This window comes from Lissotriton vulgaris, chromosome 7 (genome assembly GCF_964263255.1).
Source record: "Lissotriton vulgaris chromosome 7, aLisVul1.2, whole genome shotgun sequence".
Taxonomy (NCBI): Eukaryota; Metazoa; Chordata; class Amphibia; order Caudata; family Salamandridae; genus Lissotriton; species Lissotriton vulgaris.
The window spans coordinates 1,754,371,699-1,754,388,887 of NC_141695.1; the positions used below are offsets into that span (position 1 = coordinate 1,754,371,699).

Below are 17,189 nucleotides of genomic sequence, written 5' to 3' on the forward strand. Positions count from 1 at the left end.
TTGTGAAATACCTGTAAAGTCCCATTTCCCGAAACTCTCCAAAGTGGCCACTTCTCTCAACCAGGTGTCATGCTTGTAAAGGGTTCTGTAGCATTAGTTTTGCATCCCAAATTGTCGATCGAAGCACATATCTTCACGCAAAGAAAATCACGCAGGTGACCACTGGGATGGAGTTAAGGAGCGGGTACCCATCCAGCATGGCCTCGAGCTTGGAAAAACCAAGAGGGTGAGTTTCAGCTGATACGCTGGGTCGGACCACCCTCCGGAAACCCAGTCATTAAGCACTAATAATTGGGTGGCTAAGTAATAAACATAGAGGTTAGACATACGCAGGCCGCCATCATAGTGGCTGTGCTGACAACGGGAGAGAGCCAGTCGGTGTCTAGAACCACACTATAGGAATGAGGTTGCTAGTTTGTCTTGAGTTAGGAAACAATGACGCGGTAGGCAGAGTGGGAGATTCTGCAAGACAAAAAGGAAGTGGAAAAGGATCATCATTTTATATAGGGCTATCCTGCCCATGGGATTCAATGGCAGTTCTTCAATTTTTGCAGGTCCACTTGTGCCCTCTTAGTCACTGGTGTAAGGTTTTGTGTCCAAAGTGAGCTCCGGGAGGAGTGCCACCCAGATCCCCAGGTATGGGAAACTTAAGTGCCAAATTCGGATAGTAGATTGCCATGAGACAAAGCCACTGGAGTTGGTCAGGGGCACCAGCGTGGATTTAAACAGGTTAACCCACAGTCTAGATGCCTTGCCAAAAAGATGGAGTATACAAAGAGAACACAGGTCGTTCATCTCTGGATCCGCCATTACGTTAAGAATGTCGTCTGCCTATAGTGCGATACAATCCTCCTGGGCCCCCCCCCACCGGCAGCCTCTGATTTGGGCATTGCGCCGTATCATATGGCCCAAGAGCTCAATTGCCAGTGTGAAGAGTAGCGGGGATAGAGGGCAGCCCTGGCAAGTTCCCCTACGAATGGGGTAGGGGTCAGAGAGAACTCCATTCACCTGAACTCGGGCCTTGGGGCTCGAATAAAGCACTCAAACAAGTCCCTGGAACCGCTGACCCATACCTGCTTTCAGCAGCACCTCCTCCAAATATCCCCAATGCACGGTATTGACCACCTTTTCAAAGTCAATAAGGAGAAGGGCTAAGTTCATTGAGAGGAGGTGCCGATGGGCCAGGGCAATGTGGAGGCGGCAGAGGCAGTGCCTCGTGCTTCTATGAGGCATAAAGCCACACTGGTTAGGGTGAAAGAAGATAGTAAGCATTGGTCTAAGTTAGGTGGCCAATATAGTGGCATAGATTTTCTCATCGGTATTGGTAAGGGAAATGGGACAAAGTCCAAACAGGAGGTCAACGGTGGTTGCGTCTTGGGGATTACTGCAATTGTGGCCATGTCATTGTCTGTGATGAAGAGGCCCCTCTAAGCCACCTCCTCCTACAAGGCGTGGAGACGAGGTGTCAGTTCCTCCTGGAAAATTGAATACCATGCAGAAAACCCATCAGGGCCCGGGGTCTTCCCAGACGCCACCACTGAGATGGCTGCATCCACCTCCTCCACGGAAATCGGCTGATACAGCAGCTGAGTTTTGATGGAAGAAAGTAATGGGAAAGGTATCTCTGGCAGGGGGTGGGGCCGTAGCTCAGGTCCATCCATTGGAATTGCTGTAAAAAGGGTGCAATAGTACTCTTCAAAAGTTTTTAATATCGCGAAGGGTGTGCTGGGTGCACCCCTGATTGACAGTGATCTCTGGTATGAGCCGGTTGGCGAGGGGTGGGATGCAAGCCAGTTGAGTAGCTTACCATTCTTGACCCCCCACCTATAGTCCCTGGCTGTGGAGGCCCTCCACATTCGCTGTCTCTAGGGCGAGGTGTTTAATTTCTTCCCTAACCAGGTCAAGCTAGCAGGTAACTTGTCCCACATTGCCTTGAGTGGCCAATTCTCCCTCCAGGCCTGAGCCTCTAATTGGGTAAGATGGCATTCCTGGGCCTGATGCTTCTAACTAAGGTATCCTTTGGCAAACCCTCTAATGGTGGCTTTCCCTGCCGCCTAGAGAGTGCCTGGCGAATGAACCATGCTGGTTTTAAGCTGAAAGTATGTGCAAATCTTTGCCCCAGCGCCTGTTTATATTTCTCGTCCTGGAGGAACCAGGTGTTTAATTCCCACATGGGTCGCAGTTCTCCTGTGGGGGTACCCATATGAAGAAACAGAGGGGAGTGGTCTGAGAAGCAGTGAAAAAGGATTTTAATGTGGGTGACTGCCCCACAGTCCAAGGCCAGCATAAATATGTAATCTATGCAGGCTTGACTATGATTGGCCGCCAATGTGTGGATGCACTGCAGTTGCAGAGGGTGCCATATCCTCCATACATCACACACGCCCAGTATGGTGGCCCAGTCCAAACGTCGTCGAGCACCCAAACGCGTCCCATCGAAGGGGCCTGGCTATGGGTGGGCGGAGTTCGCGGAATCCTATTACACAGAATTCTGTGGTGTCCCAAAACAACTCAGCCACGCTATGCAGAGTTCCGCTTGCAGGCGTAGTTTGCCGGCGCGCCCATCCACGTTGCGTTGGGATCGCAGGGTATGTCCACGCTCTCCAAAATCGTGCGTGAACGGCACTGCGTGGTTCTCTAGTGTGCTCTTGCATTCAAAATTGCACGCGAACAGCACCCCACAGTCCGTATAGGTGCGGCCATCTTGTTTTTCTTCTCTGTGCTATGGTGCTGGGCCTACAGTTTATCTCACCTTAATATTTGTATCCTCCTTCCTTATTACTTTTCTACCCCTAATTTTTATTTTTTATAATAGTGTGTGTCTTTGTGTATTTTATGTTATTGTGTATATTTCTTCTTGTTTTTGTGACTTTTCGACTTTATTTCCCCTTCTTTCCTTATTTATTGCTTCTTCTTTACTTTGCCTTCCTTTTCCTTCTTCTTATTTCCCCACTCAGAACCATGGCAAAGGGGCAACTTCCTTGAGGGTGGCGCCGCCGCCCAGGTGTGCAGCCCCAGGGAATCTTTGGAGAGGAGGAGGTGGCAGCACTAGTTTTACCCCCTGTGGGAGCTTTGGGGGAGCTGCGGGAGGGTGCACCAGTGCGTGCGGTGCACAAGCCTGGTTCGGCACACCACCCAGCAGCGGAAGCACCGTTGGGCAGACATTCTGCACCAGGATCATGAACTGCTAGGAATCGAGATTTCCGTGGCTCGTTGAGTGTTAATTATTTGTTGTGTTTGTGAGCTGTTAGAGGAAAAAAAAAATCAAAACACAGGTTTTAAAAAAAGAAATCTGTGATGTTATTCTCTGCCTTTTAATACTTTTCTGTCACACAGTCAGTGCTTTTTTATGTTTGGCATCATGTGGGGGTAAAACATAAAGATTGGCCTTGTCACTCTCCAAATCATAATCACATAAAATACATTCCAATTGCCCTAGGGGACCAGTACTGTACTGCTACTGTGCCACCCACTAATTTAAAACAATTATTTGCACAGAGCATTATTTACAATTTGTCTTTTCTGTTTTTCTCAATATAGCTGCTCCTGCTGGTCCAGCCGGACAACCCAACAGGTTGGAGAGATCAACCTATCTGCTGCGGCAGAGGCTGGAGTGTATCCAGCAGGAATACCGGTGGCTGGTGGTCCAGGAAGAGGAGGAGGAGGAAAATAATACGCAACAGCAGGGTCCCAGTGCAGCCGGTCCCCCTCAGCCTCCAGCCTGCTGGCCATCCCATCGCCTGCTGCCCTCAGCCGACTGCTGCCATCCCACCACACTGGTAACAGGTCATTGCTGCGCCACATCCAGCAGTGGCTGGACACCCTCGAGGGCCAGCTCTCCACAATGGAGTAGAGCCTGGAGGAGCTCTGGACCGACATCCATAATGGCTCTTCTAGCCCTTTTTTCTTGGACATTTGAATTTATTTGCTTGGGTAAGTTTTGTTTGGGCGAGGGGTGGCATATTGTCTGGGGGAGTGGGTGGGTTTCTTTGTAAATAAATAAAGGGGAAAGCTAATTTTTCAATTTAATTTATGCCTGAAGTCATTTTTTGTACTTTTACTTTTCACTGCTGCCTTCAAATAGTTTCATGAAGCCTGTTTATGTGCTTGTCACTTAAGAGAGTGCAGCTCTTAGTTTCTAGGTTTATAATTCTCCAATTATCCTGACCATTATTGCTAATGCTGCCATGATGACCTATATTGTGTGGAACTATATAGATAAAAAACAGTAGCAGTCAATGTATTTATTACTAAGTTAAATAACATCCATACTGGTTGTCTTACCTGAATATACATGCAGCAATAACAGGTGAGGCACCACAACTTCACAAGCGAGGTCCCACTTCTACTTCCACCCAAGCGAGTTCCAACTGTAGGATTGATCTGAATGATCAATTAATTATCCATCGTAGGCAACTAAATGGAAGTAGAAAGAATGAGTAAATGTGTTATATATTTATCAAAGATTTACAAACAAAATATACCACCTGAGTACTACATGATGACACAATGAGAATGCCTGATTGTGCTAAAATAGAAAAAAAATAGCAATACTAGTAAGATTTGGCTAGCAGTATTATTTGTGAAATCCTCATGTTATAAAAAATGGACTCAAGAGTAGACAAGCTTACTTAGGGGTTTACGGTTGGGCAACACAAGGCCTGAATGATGATGCTGACAACTAATGATGTTCATTATATACCTAAAAAAATATGGATCATTCTTAATGCGCAGGTTAGTAATGTGCTGGTGTGGGCTACTGCTTAGAAGATTCTACAGTAGGTTGATGTTGGTTTCACTGCACCCGCCCCAACAAGTGTGTGATCCATTGATGGTGTAATTTAAGCTATGCCTCATTAAATCACGCAGCTTGGGGGAAGAGGTATAGGGCTTTGATGAATGGATGGGTAATGCAAAAGGTTTGAGAAAGACAAACACTACAACACAAGGCCAACATTAATCTGGCAATAAGCAGCAGCGCATCATTTGCCACCAATCAGTTGTTAGGAAACAAAAGAACTTGTATGACAGAGTACAGATAAATGCATTCCAAACAGTCCTCTGCCGCCACGACCCAATTTATCATATATCTAAATGTTCTGTCTTCTATGTTGGGGACTAAACCCACCCATCCACTTCTCTTAGTTAAAATGATAGTTAAAAGAAAAAATATACTGCATTACAAAACTGGGTAGTGCACATGCATTCTTCCCTGGACTGTGCACCCTTAGAGGCCCATCTGTACCGGTCCAGTAGGTAAGCAGGAGTGTTGGTGAGCTCAGCTAGCTTTCACCTTTCATTCGTGAAGGAGAGTAGAAGAAGGGGTGTGGATTTTAAAAGAGAAACTGTATTTTGGAATCAAGGAGGAGGACGTAAGGAAGGTAAGATTCATGAGGAGTGTATCAAGAAGAGGCAGAGCAAATTTACAAAAGTAGTACTCAGAGTATCTCTTTTGCCACAAGTCCAACACACATACCCACACACACAGTAGCTTTTGACAAAAGTAAACGCACCTCTCTCTATTTCAAACAGATGAGTACTAGGCCGCAGACTCTTGGTTTACCTTTGAACTGCAGTTGCTACTTGCTTATAGATGTTAATGAGGTAGTCCTGCTACTCCCGCCCTGAGTTCTTCCATGATACTCCTCCACTCCTGACTCCGAGTAACACCATCCTAGCACAGTCATCATCATCATGAATCACGATGACCCGAGGAAGATCTGCATGGAATGCTCTGCTGTTGAAGAACAAGTCGAGAAACAGAATTGCAGTATTTTGCATAGGTTTTTGTTTGTTAACCAAACTGAATATTCTGGTCCCTGAAGAACCAGAAAAAGGAGAACAGCCTGCAATTAAATCTGGCTAAGTTGAAAGGGCTGATCACCTACATAGAAAAAAATGAGCGCCCATCACTCAAGCCCTAACTAATGCAAATCAATAATCATCCTATATTACAGTCAACACACCCTCTCTCAGTGTCTGCCATCACATGAAGCATCAATCAACTTAAATCATCACTCCTGCAATCAGTCACTCACCATTGAAATAGTTGAAGTTACCTCATCCAATCCAAGCACAGGTAGTTCAGGGTCGGTATTCAATCATCTTTAATGCAGGCAACACATTGGAATTTGGTATTGGCAGGCAGTCTTGTAGATAATAAATAATTTTATGGTGCAGCCCCTCTAGTGCTAAGTGATGCAAAAAGGAATAGGCAATAGGCATGCGAGGGGGGCAGGCATTGCCCCCAATGTCATGAAGGAATTCTGGAGGCTTTGTCAATGCATACTGGTCCAACTGCAATCCTGCAATATATATGTGACTAATAAAAAAGGTGGGGCAGCATAAATCTGACACAAACATAATAATGTTCCTCTAGCTAATTTTTGCTTTTTTACAAAGAAAGAAATAAGTTCAACAAGAAAAAGTATATAATTTCTATGGGGCACTGGCATACTTAGTCTCCGAAGTAGAATTTGTCCTCAAACTCAGGTAGTTCACCCAGAAGTTGGGCAGCAAACACATCTGATTTAATTTTGGACCAATCACTCCCCTCCACCTTGTGTGCTTCAGGAACGGTGTAATGGTGTAGTATAAAATGTTGGTTCATTTTGATTATAGTCAATCTCTCCACATTTTGATGCAAGAGACTGGTTCTTCTCACTGAGACGCCCACACCAGCTGCACTGAACACATGTTCAGCAGACACACTGGCAACAGGACTAGCCAGATACGTATTGCCATCCTGCTGAGCTCTGGTTATTGGCGCATCTTCCCATACCAATACATCAATGGATTTTGATGCCCATAGACCTCTTTTGGGTCATCCGGATACTCCTGGAACATCCTGCAGATGGTCATTGGTACTGCCACTTGCTTAACCTGTTTTGCCGTCGCCTTTGCACTGGACTTGAGCTCTGCCAATTGAAACCAATACAATTCAGAGGTTGGGTCCAGTCCTTCTGTTGCTGGTGTTCTGGTTGATAGCGTTACTGGCTGCTGTGAGACAAGACTGCCCTCTCTGGAAGTTGAAGGCGATACCCTAGAACTGCGGGGTGGGACTTGACATTCCAGCTGTTCTTCTTCCAAGTCTCCAGCTTGCTCTACAATTCACCTCTTGTATTTTAAAACATCCTCTTCACAAAAAGGAATGAAAGTGGGCAGAATTTGTTTGTACTGTGGAGCAAGTAGTGCAGCACATATGTACTCTTTGGACTCGATGATGTCATGTCGCAGCCTTATATTAGAAGCCAAGAGAAGAACTAAGGTCTCAACCAAGGCATGCGCTTCTGTGTTTTTATTCACATCTGCGGGAGCAAACTTTTCAGACGCCTCATTTACTTGGTCTTGTAAGAGATGCAACAACAGGATAGCTGGGCTCATCGTACTGTCTTCCTTGCTATCTTCCCGTGTGAAAACCTCAAAAGGGAGTAGCATATGTGTCAGGCATTTGACTAGGCCCCATTTGTCCACATCCATGGTCATAGCTTTCCCAACTACATCCCCTTCTCTTTGAATGACATTGTCATTGATCTGTTTGTACTGCTCATGCAGACGTTACAGCATGTAAAAGGTGGAGTTCCAACATGTTGGCACCTCCTGTATCAGGGCTTTAACTGGTGCTCTATTATTATGCTGAATAATCTGCAGCTGCTTCCGGGCTTTAAAAGAATGGCTGAAATTAGTGCTGATTCTTTTGCAGGTGGTCAGTATGTTGCTGACTATGTATTCCTTTTTGAGGAAGTCTTACAGCACCAGGTTGATGCAATGGGCCTAACACCGGACCCTGAAATAGCCTCCTTCTGACATGGGCTTGACTATGTTACTAACACACTTCAAGTACTACAACCTGACCTCTGTGCACTATAGCATTTTGCTGCTGCTACTTGTAATCCTATATGGCTGATATATGAACCTAATTCAAAACACAATACATGAACCTGTATCTAAACACAATATGAAAAAACAGTAGTAAACCACATGTAAACTCAAACAGTATTCAAAATTACAACATCAATACTTCATGATGATAGCATGTTTTCATCTGTTGTTGACACAGACATTAAAAACAGTACAGATATTCCATTTAGTTTTCATGCCCAATGCATTTCGGGCCTCTTTGGCCCATACATCTATAAATAACAAAGACAATATCTAATGTAAGATTATTTCAGTGTGCAGGGAAATGTTAACAGAATCTAATTATGTGACTCTGAATGCTTACATGTATATAAAAAGTTCTGGTGAATATCCAAGATGGAAAATGAATGAAATACAGTAGCTAGGTAGAAAAAGATAGTGTACCAGTGAGAGAAATTTAAAACAGTCACCATCTCAAAAGTGTCTCATCATTAATGTAATCAAGTAAACTGTGACCAAAGGACTGCACTCGTACATCTCTCCTTTATGTGACTTTTCCAAATACACCACATAAACATAAACTGGCACCTTAATGAAACAGTAGATATGGGCTCTTTTTTATAACCATAAGGGCTGATAACAGTGTATCTTATTTGTAAGATTGACTATGTTGGTGCTGATTGAATCACAACCATGTATTTGTGCTTAACCATGTATTTGTGTATGAGCATTCATGTTCATGTATACATATCCGGCATATATTCTTCCTTTACTTTCCTTTTTTCTTTTTAGTTGGATTCTGACACTTAGATTTGTGTTGGTTGTCAAAGGTATCACAGTTCGTAATAAACTTTTGTAAGATCCAGAGTTGTTACCATCGTATTAGTCTGTTCCAACATGGCGACCGTGGTCACCTGTGGGTGCCTTTCGTAGTGTTTTAAAGGATTTGGTTAGAGTTCAGCACTATGGTAGTTGCTCATATAGTTTTGTCTATTTTTTTTACTTTTTGAAGGCAAGAATTTTTATGGATTTACTCAGTGTTGGTATAACTTTCTTTGTTGTGTTATGGCTTTAAGATGGCGCTCACATTAAGGTACACTGAAGCCTCAGCTTGTAGTTAAGTCTGTTGATTTGTTGTTTACGTTGTGTGAGAGGATGGCGCTTAAAATAGAAGAGAGCCGCCGTCAAACTACCACCGGAGCCGAGTGGTAGACGGAAGGAAATGGGATTTTTTTTTAATTTGAGAGGTGAGGAGGAAGGTCATTCATTGTGCTTGAACGGGAGGTATATTAGGGGAGACAGTTTGTAATTTAGGGACCTAGGTTACCAACACTATTGTGTTCATCTTTTTGCTGGGTTTTCATCCATACCAGCCTCACGAGAATCATTTGTTCATGTGTAGTGAGGTTAGTATAGTTGTGTTACTTTGTCCATTTGTCCACAGTGTGTTTTTAGGTTTCGCCTTGGCAGCGCATGCGCTGCATGCGCTGCCACAGCGAAACCTAAAGTAATCTGTATGTTGGCTGAAACTTCCTCTAATTTCTTTTTCCGCTTGTGATTGGTTGACTTGAGCAATTGCTGTTGTCTGCATGCTTTCTGTTGGCTGGTGATTGTAGAGTTACTTCCATGTAGTCCCGAAGTAGCTGTGCCTAAGTACAGTTTCCATCCGCTCCGCTCACACTTGTTTTAATTGATTGTAGTGGGCCATCTGTTTCTCATGCCGTGTTTGTTTATTTATTTTGAAGATCACTCCCTGCATCTGTAACTGGAGACTCTCCTCCTCTTCTTCTGAACATTTGAAGCGAGAACGCATTCCCTGTTTAGATTCTCGACGGGCTCACCAGCAGCTATTGTGAACAGGCTTGTGGCATCATCCTTGGCAGGACGGGCACTACTCCCCCGAGGGATTTTGTTATCTGGTATGCCGGCAGAGCGCTGGAGCCTGCTCAGCAGGGGGACATGTCTCACATGGGGATAAAACACTGAACACAGTTCCAAGCACCCCCCTCCACAACTAAATACCACTCACCAGGGTCGTGGAGAGATTTATCTGGAGTGTCTTTTGAGATTGTTAGAAAACGCCTGTGTTACTTGCGCTGCGTTTCATACCAATATCGTCCCTAGACAGGCGTGTGCGCACAATGTTCCTTCTGCCGTCCATTTTGACAAAACTGATTAATATCATTTGTTGGTATTTTTTCACTCTATCAGTTCTTCAATTTTTGTGAAACACTAATATTTCCACGAATTCCATTTTATATCGCATATTTTATGGTATAAAAATATATATTCGTATCTGGTAGTGCTGTGTGCATTTAGGATGGAGTCGGCCGAGAGAGTTTCCTTTCCACAACAACGAACCTTCCCCCACTGGCATCCTTGTGCTAGGTCAGAACATCCACAAGGGGCAATATGTGTGTCAAGTGCAGTTTCTTTCTGATGGTAAGTAAGGATCTTTGCAATATCTACAAAAGCGCAAAACTTCTGGGCGCAGTTTGCAAGCATGCATCTCATTTCAATGCATTTCATTTCAATGCTCCATATCCCTGCACAAAATGCCCCTTTTCTGATCTACATTAGCTTCAAATGGGAAAAAAATCCATGTCAGACCATTCATTTAAAAACGAATATTAGGCCTGTCAAGTGGCCCTATGTCAAGTGTGAAATCAATGCAAGTCTTCGATTTTTAGGTGAGAAAACTAGGAACTAATAGGATCATATACTGGCCCAAACTGTATAAAGAAATACCAAATGCCAGTGCAGAAATTCAAAAAGCACTTCGGTTAGGGCACGAGTCACGAAAAATATAAATGGGGGGGACTACTTACTAAAGCAAATGCACTATGACATCAAATGAAATGATGTCACAGAATGTGACATCTGTGCCATCTGGCTGTTATGCAACAAATGCGAAGGAGATACATGTCAGTTTGCCCCTCTTTCCTGCTCTCTCCTCATACTGTCTCACAGTTAGACATGGTCTTTCATTTTTCCAAGGTCAATAAAAACAGGACCATTATACTGGCCAAGATGAATGTGTGTTATTTGTATCACTATGAAATCATAAAACTTTGTTATTTTAAGAAGTAACTGCAGTGGTAGTGACAATATTACAGTGACATTGGCAGTAATGTTTGTACAAGAGGGTTAGTCCCCTCTGAGGAATTCACATTTTTAGGCCGAGCCTGATCAGCGCATGATCTGAGAGGCATGCTGTATTGGAGTATGGACCTGAAGGTCCTCCCACTCTCTGCCCAGATTTTTCATTGGCTTATGTAATTGTCCACTGTAGGCTGTGGCTGTTCATTGGTCAAAAGGCTTAGTAGTCCCTCCTTAGTACCACCTTGTCTCATTTTGTAACCTCCCATTGTGACAACCCCTGTTACGTGTGTTTTTGATGCTGGGTAGGCTTTAATTATAGCCTCCAAGCACTATTTTCTCAAATAGCTTTGTCCTGTCGGCTGTTGCAGGCAGGACACGCTCTCTCCTAGTAAATAACAATGCATTTTATTTATCTGTTTTAAAAACAACACATAAATAAAAGGCATTGTCATTAACAATGCCAATAGCTCAAACTCTCATAAAGGCGAGACCTATTGCATTGCAAATGCTTGTTTTGGTAGCCAGTTATACCTACACCTTGTGTTGTCATTTTTTACAAAGATATTGCGCAGGACCCATTTCATTAAGGTGTCAGTTTACGTTTATGTGGAGTAGTTGGAAAAGTCACTTAAAGGAGAGATGTACGAGGGCAGTCTTTTGATCAGAGTTTGCTTGATTACGTTAATGATGAGATGTGAGATGGTGACTGTTTTAAATTTCTCTCACTGGTACACTATCTTTTTCTACCTAGTTATTGTTTATCATTCATTTTCCATCTTGGATATTCAGCAGAACATTTTATATACCTGTAAGCCTTCAGAGTGACATAATTAGATTCTGTTCACATTTCCCTGCACACTGAAATTATCTTACATTAGATATTGTCTTTGTTATTTGTAGATTTAATCCCCTGAAAAAGGGCAAAAAGGGCCCGAAATGCATTGGGAATGAAAACAAAACAGAACATCTGTACTGTTTTTAATTCCTGTGCCAACAACAGATTAAAACTTGTTATCATCATGAAGTGTTGATGTTGTAATTTTTAATACTGTTTGAGTTTACATGTGGTTTATCATTGTTTTCTCATATTGTGTTTAGAAACAGGTTCATGTATTGTGTTTTGAATTAGGTTCATATTTCAGTCGTATTGGATTACAAGTAGCAGCTGCAAAATGCTACAGTGCACAGAGGTCAAGTTGTAGTACTTGAATTATGTTGGTTTATGTGTTTGACATGTTCAGACAGCCTGTCTACCTCTGTAGCACACTGAATTAGAAAGGTTAGCGTGATTAAAACTAGAGAAAGTTAAAATTAAGAGTGTTCCACTTTTTTCAATAGTGTTTGAATATGTTACTGCCATTTTCCCTGGCAACAAATCCAATTCTGAGACCCCTGGGTCACAGCCATTCATATACCTTGCTGCTAAATTCCTCCAAGATGTTTACAGCTGTATGTGATTTCTCGGTTCGGAACCTGGGCACTGTTGCATTCCACCAAAGGCTCTTAAAATGTTTTTCTGAGCCAAGACCTGAGGATATCTTTTACTTTACTCCTGCAAAAGAGATCAAGTGTGCAGTGATGCACATGAAATTAGTTGCCTGACAACTGTTCCACATGTCTGTTGTCAGGTGGGTGATTCGAACAACACTTTGCTGCAAAGTTTGTCCAACCAATTGCAGCACATCATGATGCAGCACTGGAACAGCTATTCTGGCAAAAGAGGTCCTTCCATTTTGGGCAGATGGTGGCCACAAATTCTAAGAATCCCTCTCCTTCCACTAAAGAGAAAGGGACGAGGTCCTTTGCTAACATTTTTATCAGCTTTCCGTTGTACAAACGTGCGGTTGGGTGGTTTCGCTTGTAGGGCTCCTCTTGCCTAAACATGCCCTTATTAGTTGCCCGCAGTGTCTCCATCATCTCACTCTGAGTCTTCTTGTTCCATTTTGAAGTCACTGAGGTCTGCTGGCACACTGCTGGGGACAGGGCTGCTTTGCTCCCAGATGTCGCCCTCTTCTTCCTCATCATCACCTTCCACCATGGTTGGACTTGTAGCTGATATTCCCTGGCTCTCCTCTGCACCACAACCACATTCAGCAATGTTTTTAAGGTGTTCCTCCAACTTTATTGTGTGGTGTTTTTTTATATTGGTCATCTGGTGTCCAGTACCATAATGTGTAGCAGGCTTGCCTCGATGGACACTTGTGTGGCAAATGGTGCACACTGCAATGTGCTCTCCCTATGCTAACTGAAAAAAGTCCTAAACTGGAGAGGAGTACTTTTTTACTGGGCCACTGCCAATGCCTGAAGAAGAACTTAAGGTAGGCAGGCATGTCATCTATTGCCTCTCTGCTACTCCTGAGGCAGGGGTTGGTGCAGGTATCAGCTGGGGCTTGGCAAATATGGGAGCTGGTGGTGGTGCTACCTATTTATTTTATTTATTTATAAAGTTTTATATAGAGCGAACTTGACCCAAGAGGGTATCAGAGCGCTTTACATTTAGGATTGTTGCTTTACAAATTACATCAGATCCAAAAGCATAGTAAGGTACAGTACACATAAACAATGTTTCAATAATTCATAGGACGGAGGGGAGGAAGGAGTAATAGCGGGGAGACGAGGAGGAACAATGCTCAATGTCCGGCTGGGTAGGTGACTGTCAAGGGGGAAAACAGGGCCAATCTTCTCATTAGCTGTCAAGCAGCTCCACCGGTCATCAGCCATGTTGCTCGGGTCTTAGCGTTCAGGAAACAACAGTTTTTAGTTTATGTGATTTGCGAAGGTTATATAGCGCTATCTAGACCCTGAGGAATCAGAGCGCATAACCAGGGGAATGTTGCATTAGAAGGTACATGAAAAGGATTATAAAGCGCTGGCTAGACCCATAGGTTTCAGAGCGCTATAACAGAGGAACATTGTGATACATATTACATCAGTTACAATAGCGTAGTAAGGTACAGTAAACAAACAACGAGGTTGAGAGAATTTATAGGAAAGGAGGGGCAGAAGGAACCGTAGCAGGGAGACGAGGAAGAACTGTGTCCAATGTCCAGCTGGGTAGGTGACGGTCGAGGGGGAAACCAGGGCCAATCTCCTCATTAGTTGTCTAGCAACTCCATCGGGCATCAGCCATGTTGCTCAGGTCTCAACATTTGGGAAGAACAGTTTAGCATAGATACATAGGGTAAGAGGATAGAGGTAAAAGAAGAAGGTGGGGAAGAGGACGTAGAAACAAGCAGAGAGGAAGCTGGGGCACCATATATAGCCCAATGCAAAATAAAGGAAAACCAGCTTTCCTGTAGTTGTGTTCATTCTTCCCTCGGGTGTCGGCGGGTGGGTTTGACTCAGTCTACCCCTTGTAGCGGGGCTCTCACGTTTCCTGTTCACGTGCCCACCCCTTCGGCCCTCGGGGTGCTTCTGTGAATCTCGGCACCACCAACAGCCCCCAGGCCCGCGCCACCCAGGCCCTGGAAAGCGTGGAGAAGCTCAGGGACCGGCCAATCAATTCCTGCAATAGAGCAGCACATCCCTCGGAGCTAGTTGAATAGCAATGTCAGATTCCTCCGTGTCACCTTCCACCATGACTACCTCATCATCGTTATCCTCCTCTTCATCCCCTTCCATAAGTCTAAGTCTTTCTGGATCTTTTCTTTTCCCTTGCCTTTCCTGTTGTCTCCTGGTCTCTGTCGAGGTCCACTACATGTTCCTATCACCATCATCAGAATTGGTACTTGGAGAAGATGTACCCTTCCTTTTCGTTGCTGGCGATCTGGGAGCCAAGGATTCTAAAAGAGGAGGTTCAACTCCTCACTTGGAAGGAAGCTCAACCTCCTGTTCTGCTCCAACATCACACAAATATACTATTGCTGGCTGTGCTGCTGTCCACTTTGGTGTGTTTCCTGAAATGATTGTGTACTACTCTGCAAAACGGTCAAATCCATTTCAACATCACTAGTCGTCGGCGTCAACATGATTGCACTGGCTGACTCACTGACAGACATTGTCTTGGGCCTTAGTTTGGGGGAGGGGGTGCTGTTGATGCAGGAGTGCTGCTCTCAGCTTGCTTGCCGGGGACCGGTGCGGCAGGTACAACTTTCCTGAAAAAGGTTGCGGTCGGCACACCAGTGGTGCAAATCTGCTTCTTCTGCTCCCCACTAGCCACTTTCTGCTGAAGAGATGACGTGTTACATAGTCACTCATGTGTCACGTTGTGCACAGGCCTTCTATCTGGCAGTACCGTGGGTGATGTTTCTTCTCTTGTGCACCTAAAAGCAAATAATTATTAACAACAGGGGTACCCGATAAACCAAGAGGCATCTGGGTGAATACAGTTAACTAAAGACAAGGGGATGCCAACGGTATTTTCTTAAAGAAAGGTTATTTGCAGTGACAAATACTACTAATTATCTATCTCAACACATTATAAATTGTACTGTATCAATCTATCATTATATTATAACGTTCATCTAGTGGCTAATAACACCAACTGAAAAGAAGGAACACACAAACAATAGTTATGATTTGTAACTTTCTTTTAGAAGTCCTTTTTCATTTTTTCATCATATGTACAAATCAACTCCTCACACAATATTTAATCTTGTGTGAAAGCACTTTTCAAGATCCAAGAAACACAATTTCTTCTTGTTAACCCTTAATCCATGGGTTATGTATGAAGCCCAATAATTTATATACAAGGAAAATACTGGCAATGTCTTTTCTTGGCCTTATTTCCTTTTCGAACACCAAAGTAACAAGGAGCATAAGAAGCAATAATCAGTGTCTTTATGGCTTCTAATCAAAATAATACTCCTATGGATTTGAACCTCAGATTAATCGATCTAAAAGCAACAATTAAAAACCTTCTGAGGGATAAAAGTATTAATAAACTTAGAAAGTATCATATGGAACAGTATGAAAGTGGAGATAAAATTGGGAAATTGCTAGCTTACAAAGTGGCGGAAGATCGCTCCATTAACATGATTAAAGAAATTAAAGGGGACAACAATCAATTATTCTCTGATCCAAAATCAATTTTACAACAGTTTGCCTCCTTTTATCAAACTCTTTATACACCGGAAGTTGTTATTTTAGATGAATGTATTAAGGATTATATTGATGTTAATAAAGTTAAGCACTTAAATTCAGCCCAATCAGCTCAATTAGAGGCCGAGATTACGCTTTTAGAAGTGAGGGGTGCAATAAAATCTCTGGCAATGGGTAAAGCGGTTGGGGAAGATCTTATCCCCTTGGAAATGTATAAATATTGCACTGAAGAACTATTACCACTATTTGCTGATGTGATCAGCGCTATTGGTAATGGGCAACAAGCACCCAGATCGTGGAATCTGACCCAAATTATTTTCTTTTTGAAAAAAGGTAAAGCACCACAAGAGAGGGGATCTTATAGGCCTATTTCCCTTATTAACAGTGATGCCAAAATCTTCGCTAAAATATTGGCTACTAGATTAGCTCCATATATGTCCCAACTTGTCTCTCCCCAACAACATGGATTCATCCCTAAACGGGACACCACAGCACACATTAATATGGCTATTTCAGCCTTTGATGCGGCACGGATTAAACACACCCCACTCGGTATGATTTTACTAGACGCTGAAAAGGCATTTGACCGGGTGGGGTGGGGTTTTTTGTGGGCCACATTAAAAGCATTCGGGATTAAAGAAAAACAATTACGATGGATCCAATCTCTATATGATAATCCAATGGGTAAGGTTTCATATATGGGAAAATGCTCTTCTTTGTTCCCTATTAAAAGAGGGACAAGGCAAGGGTGCCCTTTATCACCTCTACTTTTTGCTCTTGCAATAGAGCCTTTTTTAATTGCTCTACAACATCAAACTTTAATTTCCCCTCTTTTTAATGGATTAGAGAAATTGGATATCACGGTATATGCTGACGACATAGCTGTTTTCACCCCAGACGTTGCTAAGACTATGGAGGGTATATTAAAAGAAGCTGGCATTTATGGCTCAGTTTCTGGCTACAAACTCAATACCACCAAAACCCAAGTAGTCATGAACTATCAAGCTACTACCCCCGTCCTTGGAATTAGCGATATAGCCACCTACTTAGGTGTCAAAATTTGTGCGGATATTGATTCCATAGTAGGATTGAATTATGAGCCCTTATTAAAAGAAACTGCTATGCAACTTAAGAGATGGCATAAACTCCCTATCAATATCATTGGTCGAATAAATTTAATAAAAATG

General features: G+C 43.2%; 1 protein-coding gene across 1 annotated transcript in view; it reads left to right on the top strand.

Moving 5' to 3' along the window:
* Nucleotides 1-17,189, top strand: part of LOC147706586 (uncharacterized) — a 487,499-nt gene that overhangs the window by 38,891 nt on the left and 431,419 nt on the right. The window contains exon 2 of the mRNA XM_086929635.1: nucleotides 3,541-3,933. Within this exon, the coding sequence (XP_086785761.1) occupies nucleotides 3,885-3,933 (49 nt within the window). The 5' untranslated portion in view covers nucleotides 3,541-3,884. The remainder of the gene's footprint in view (nucleotides 1-3,540; nucleotides 3,934-17,189) is intronic.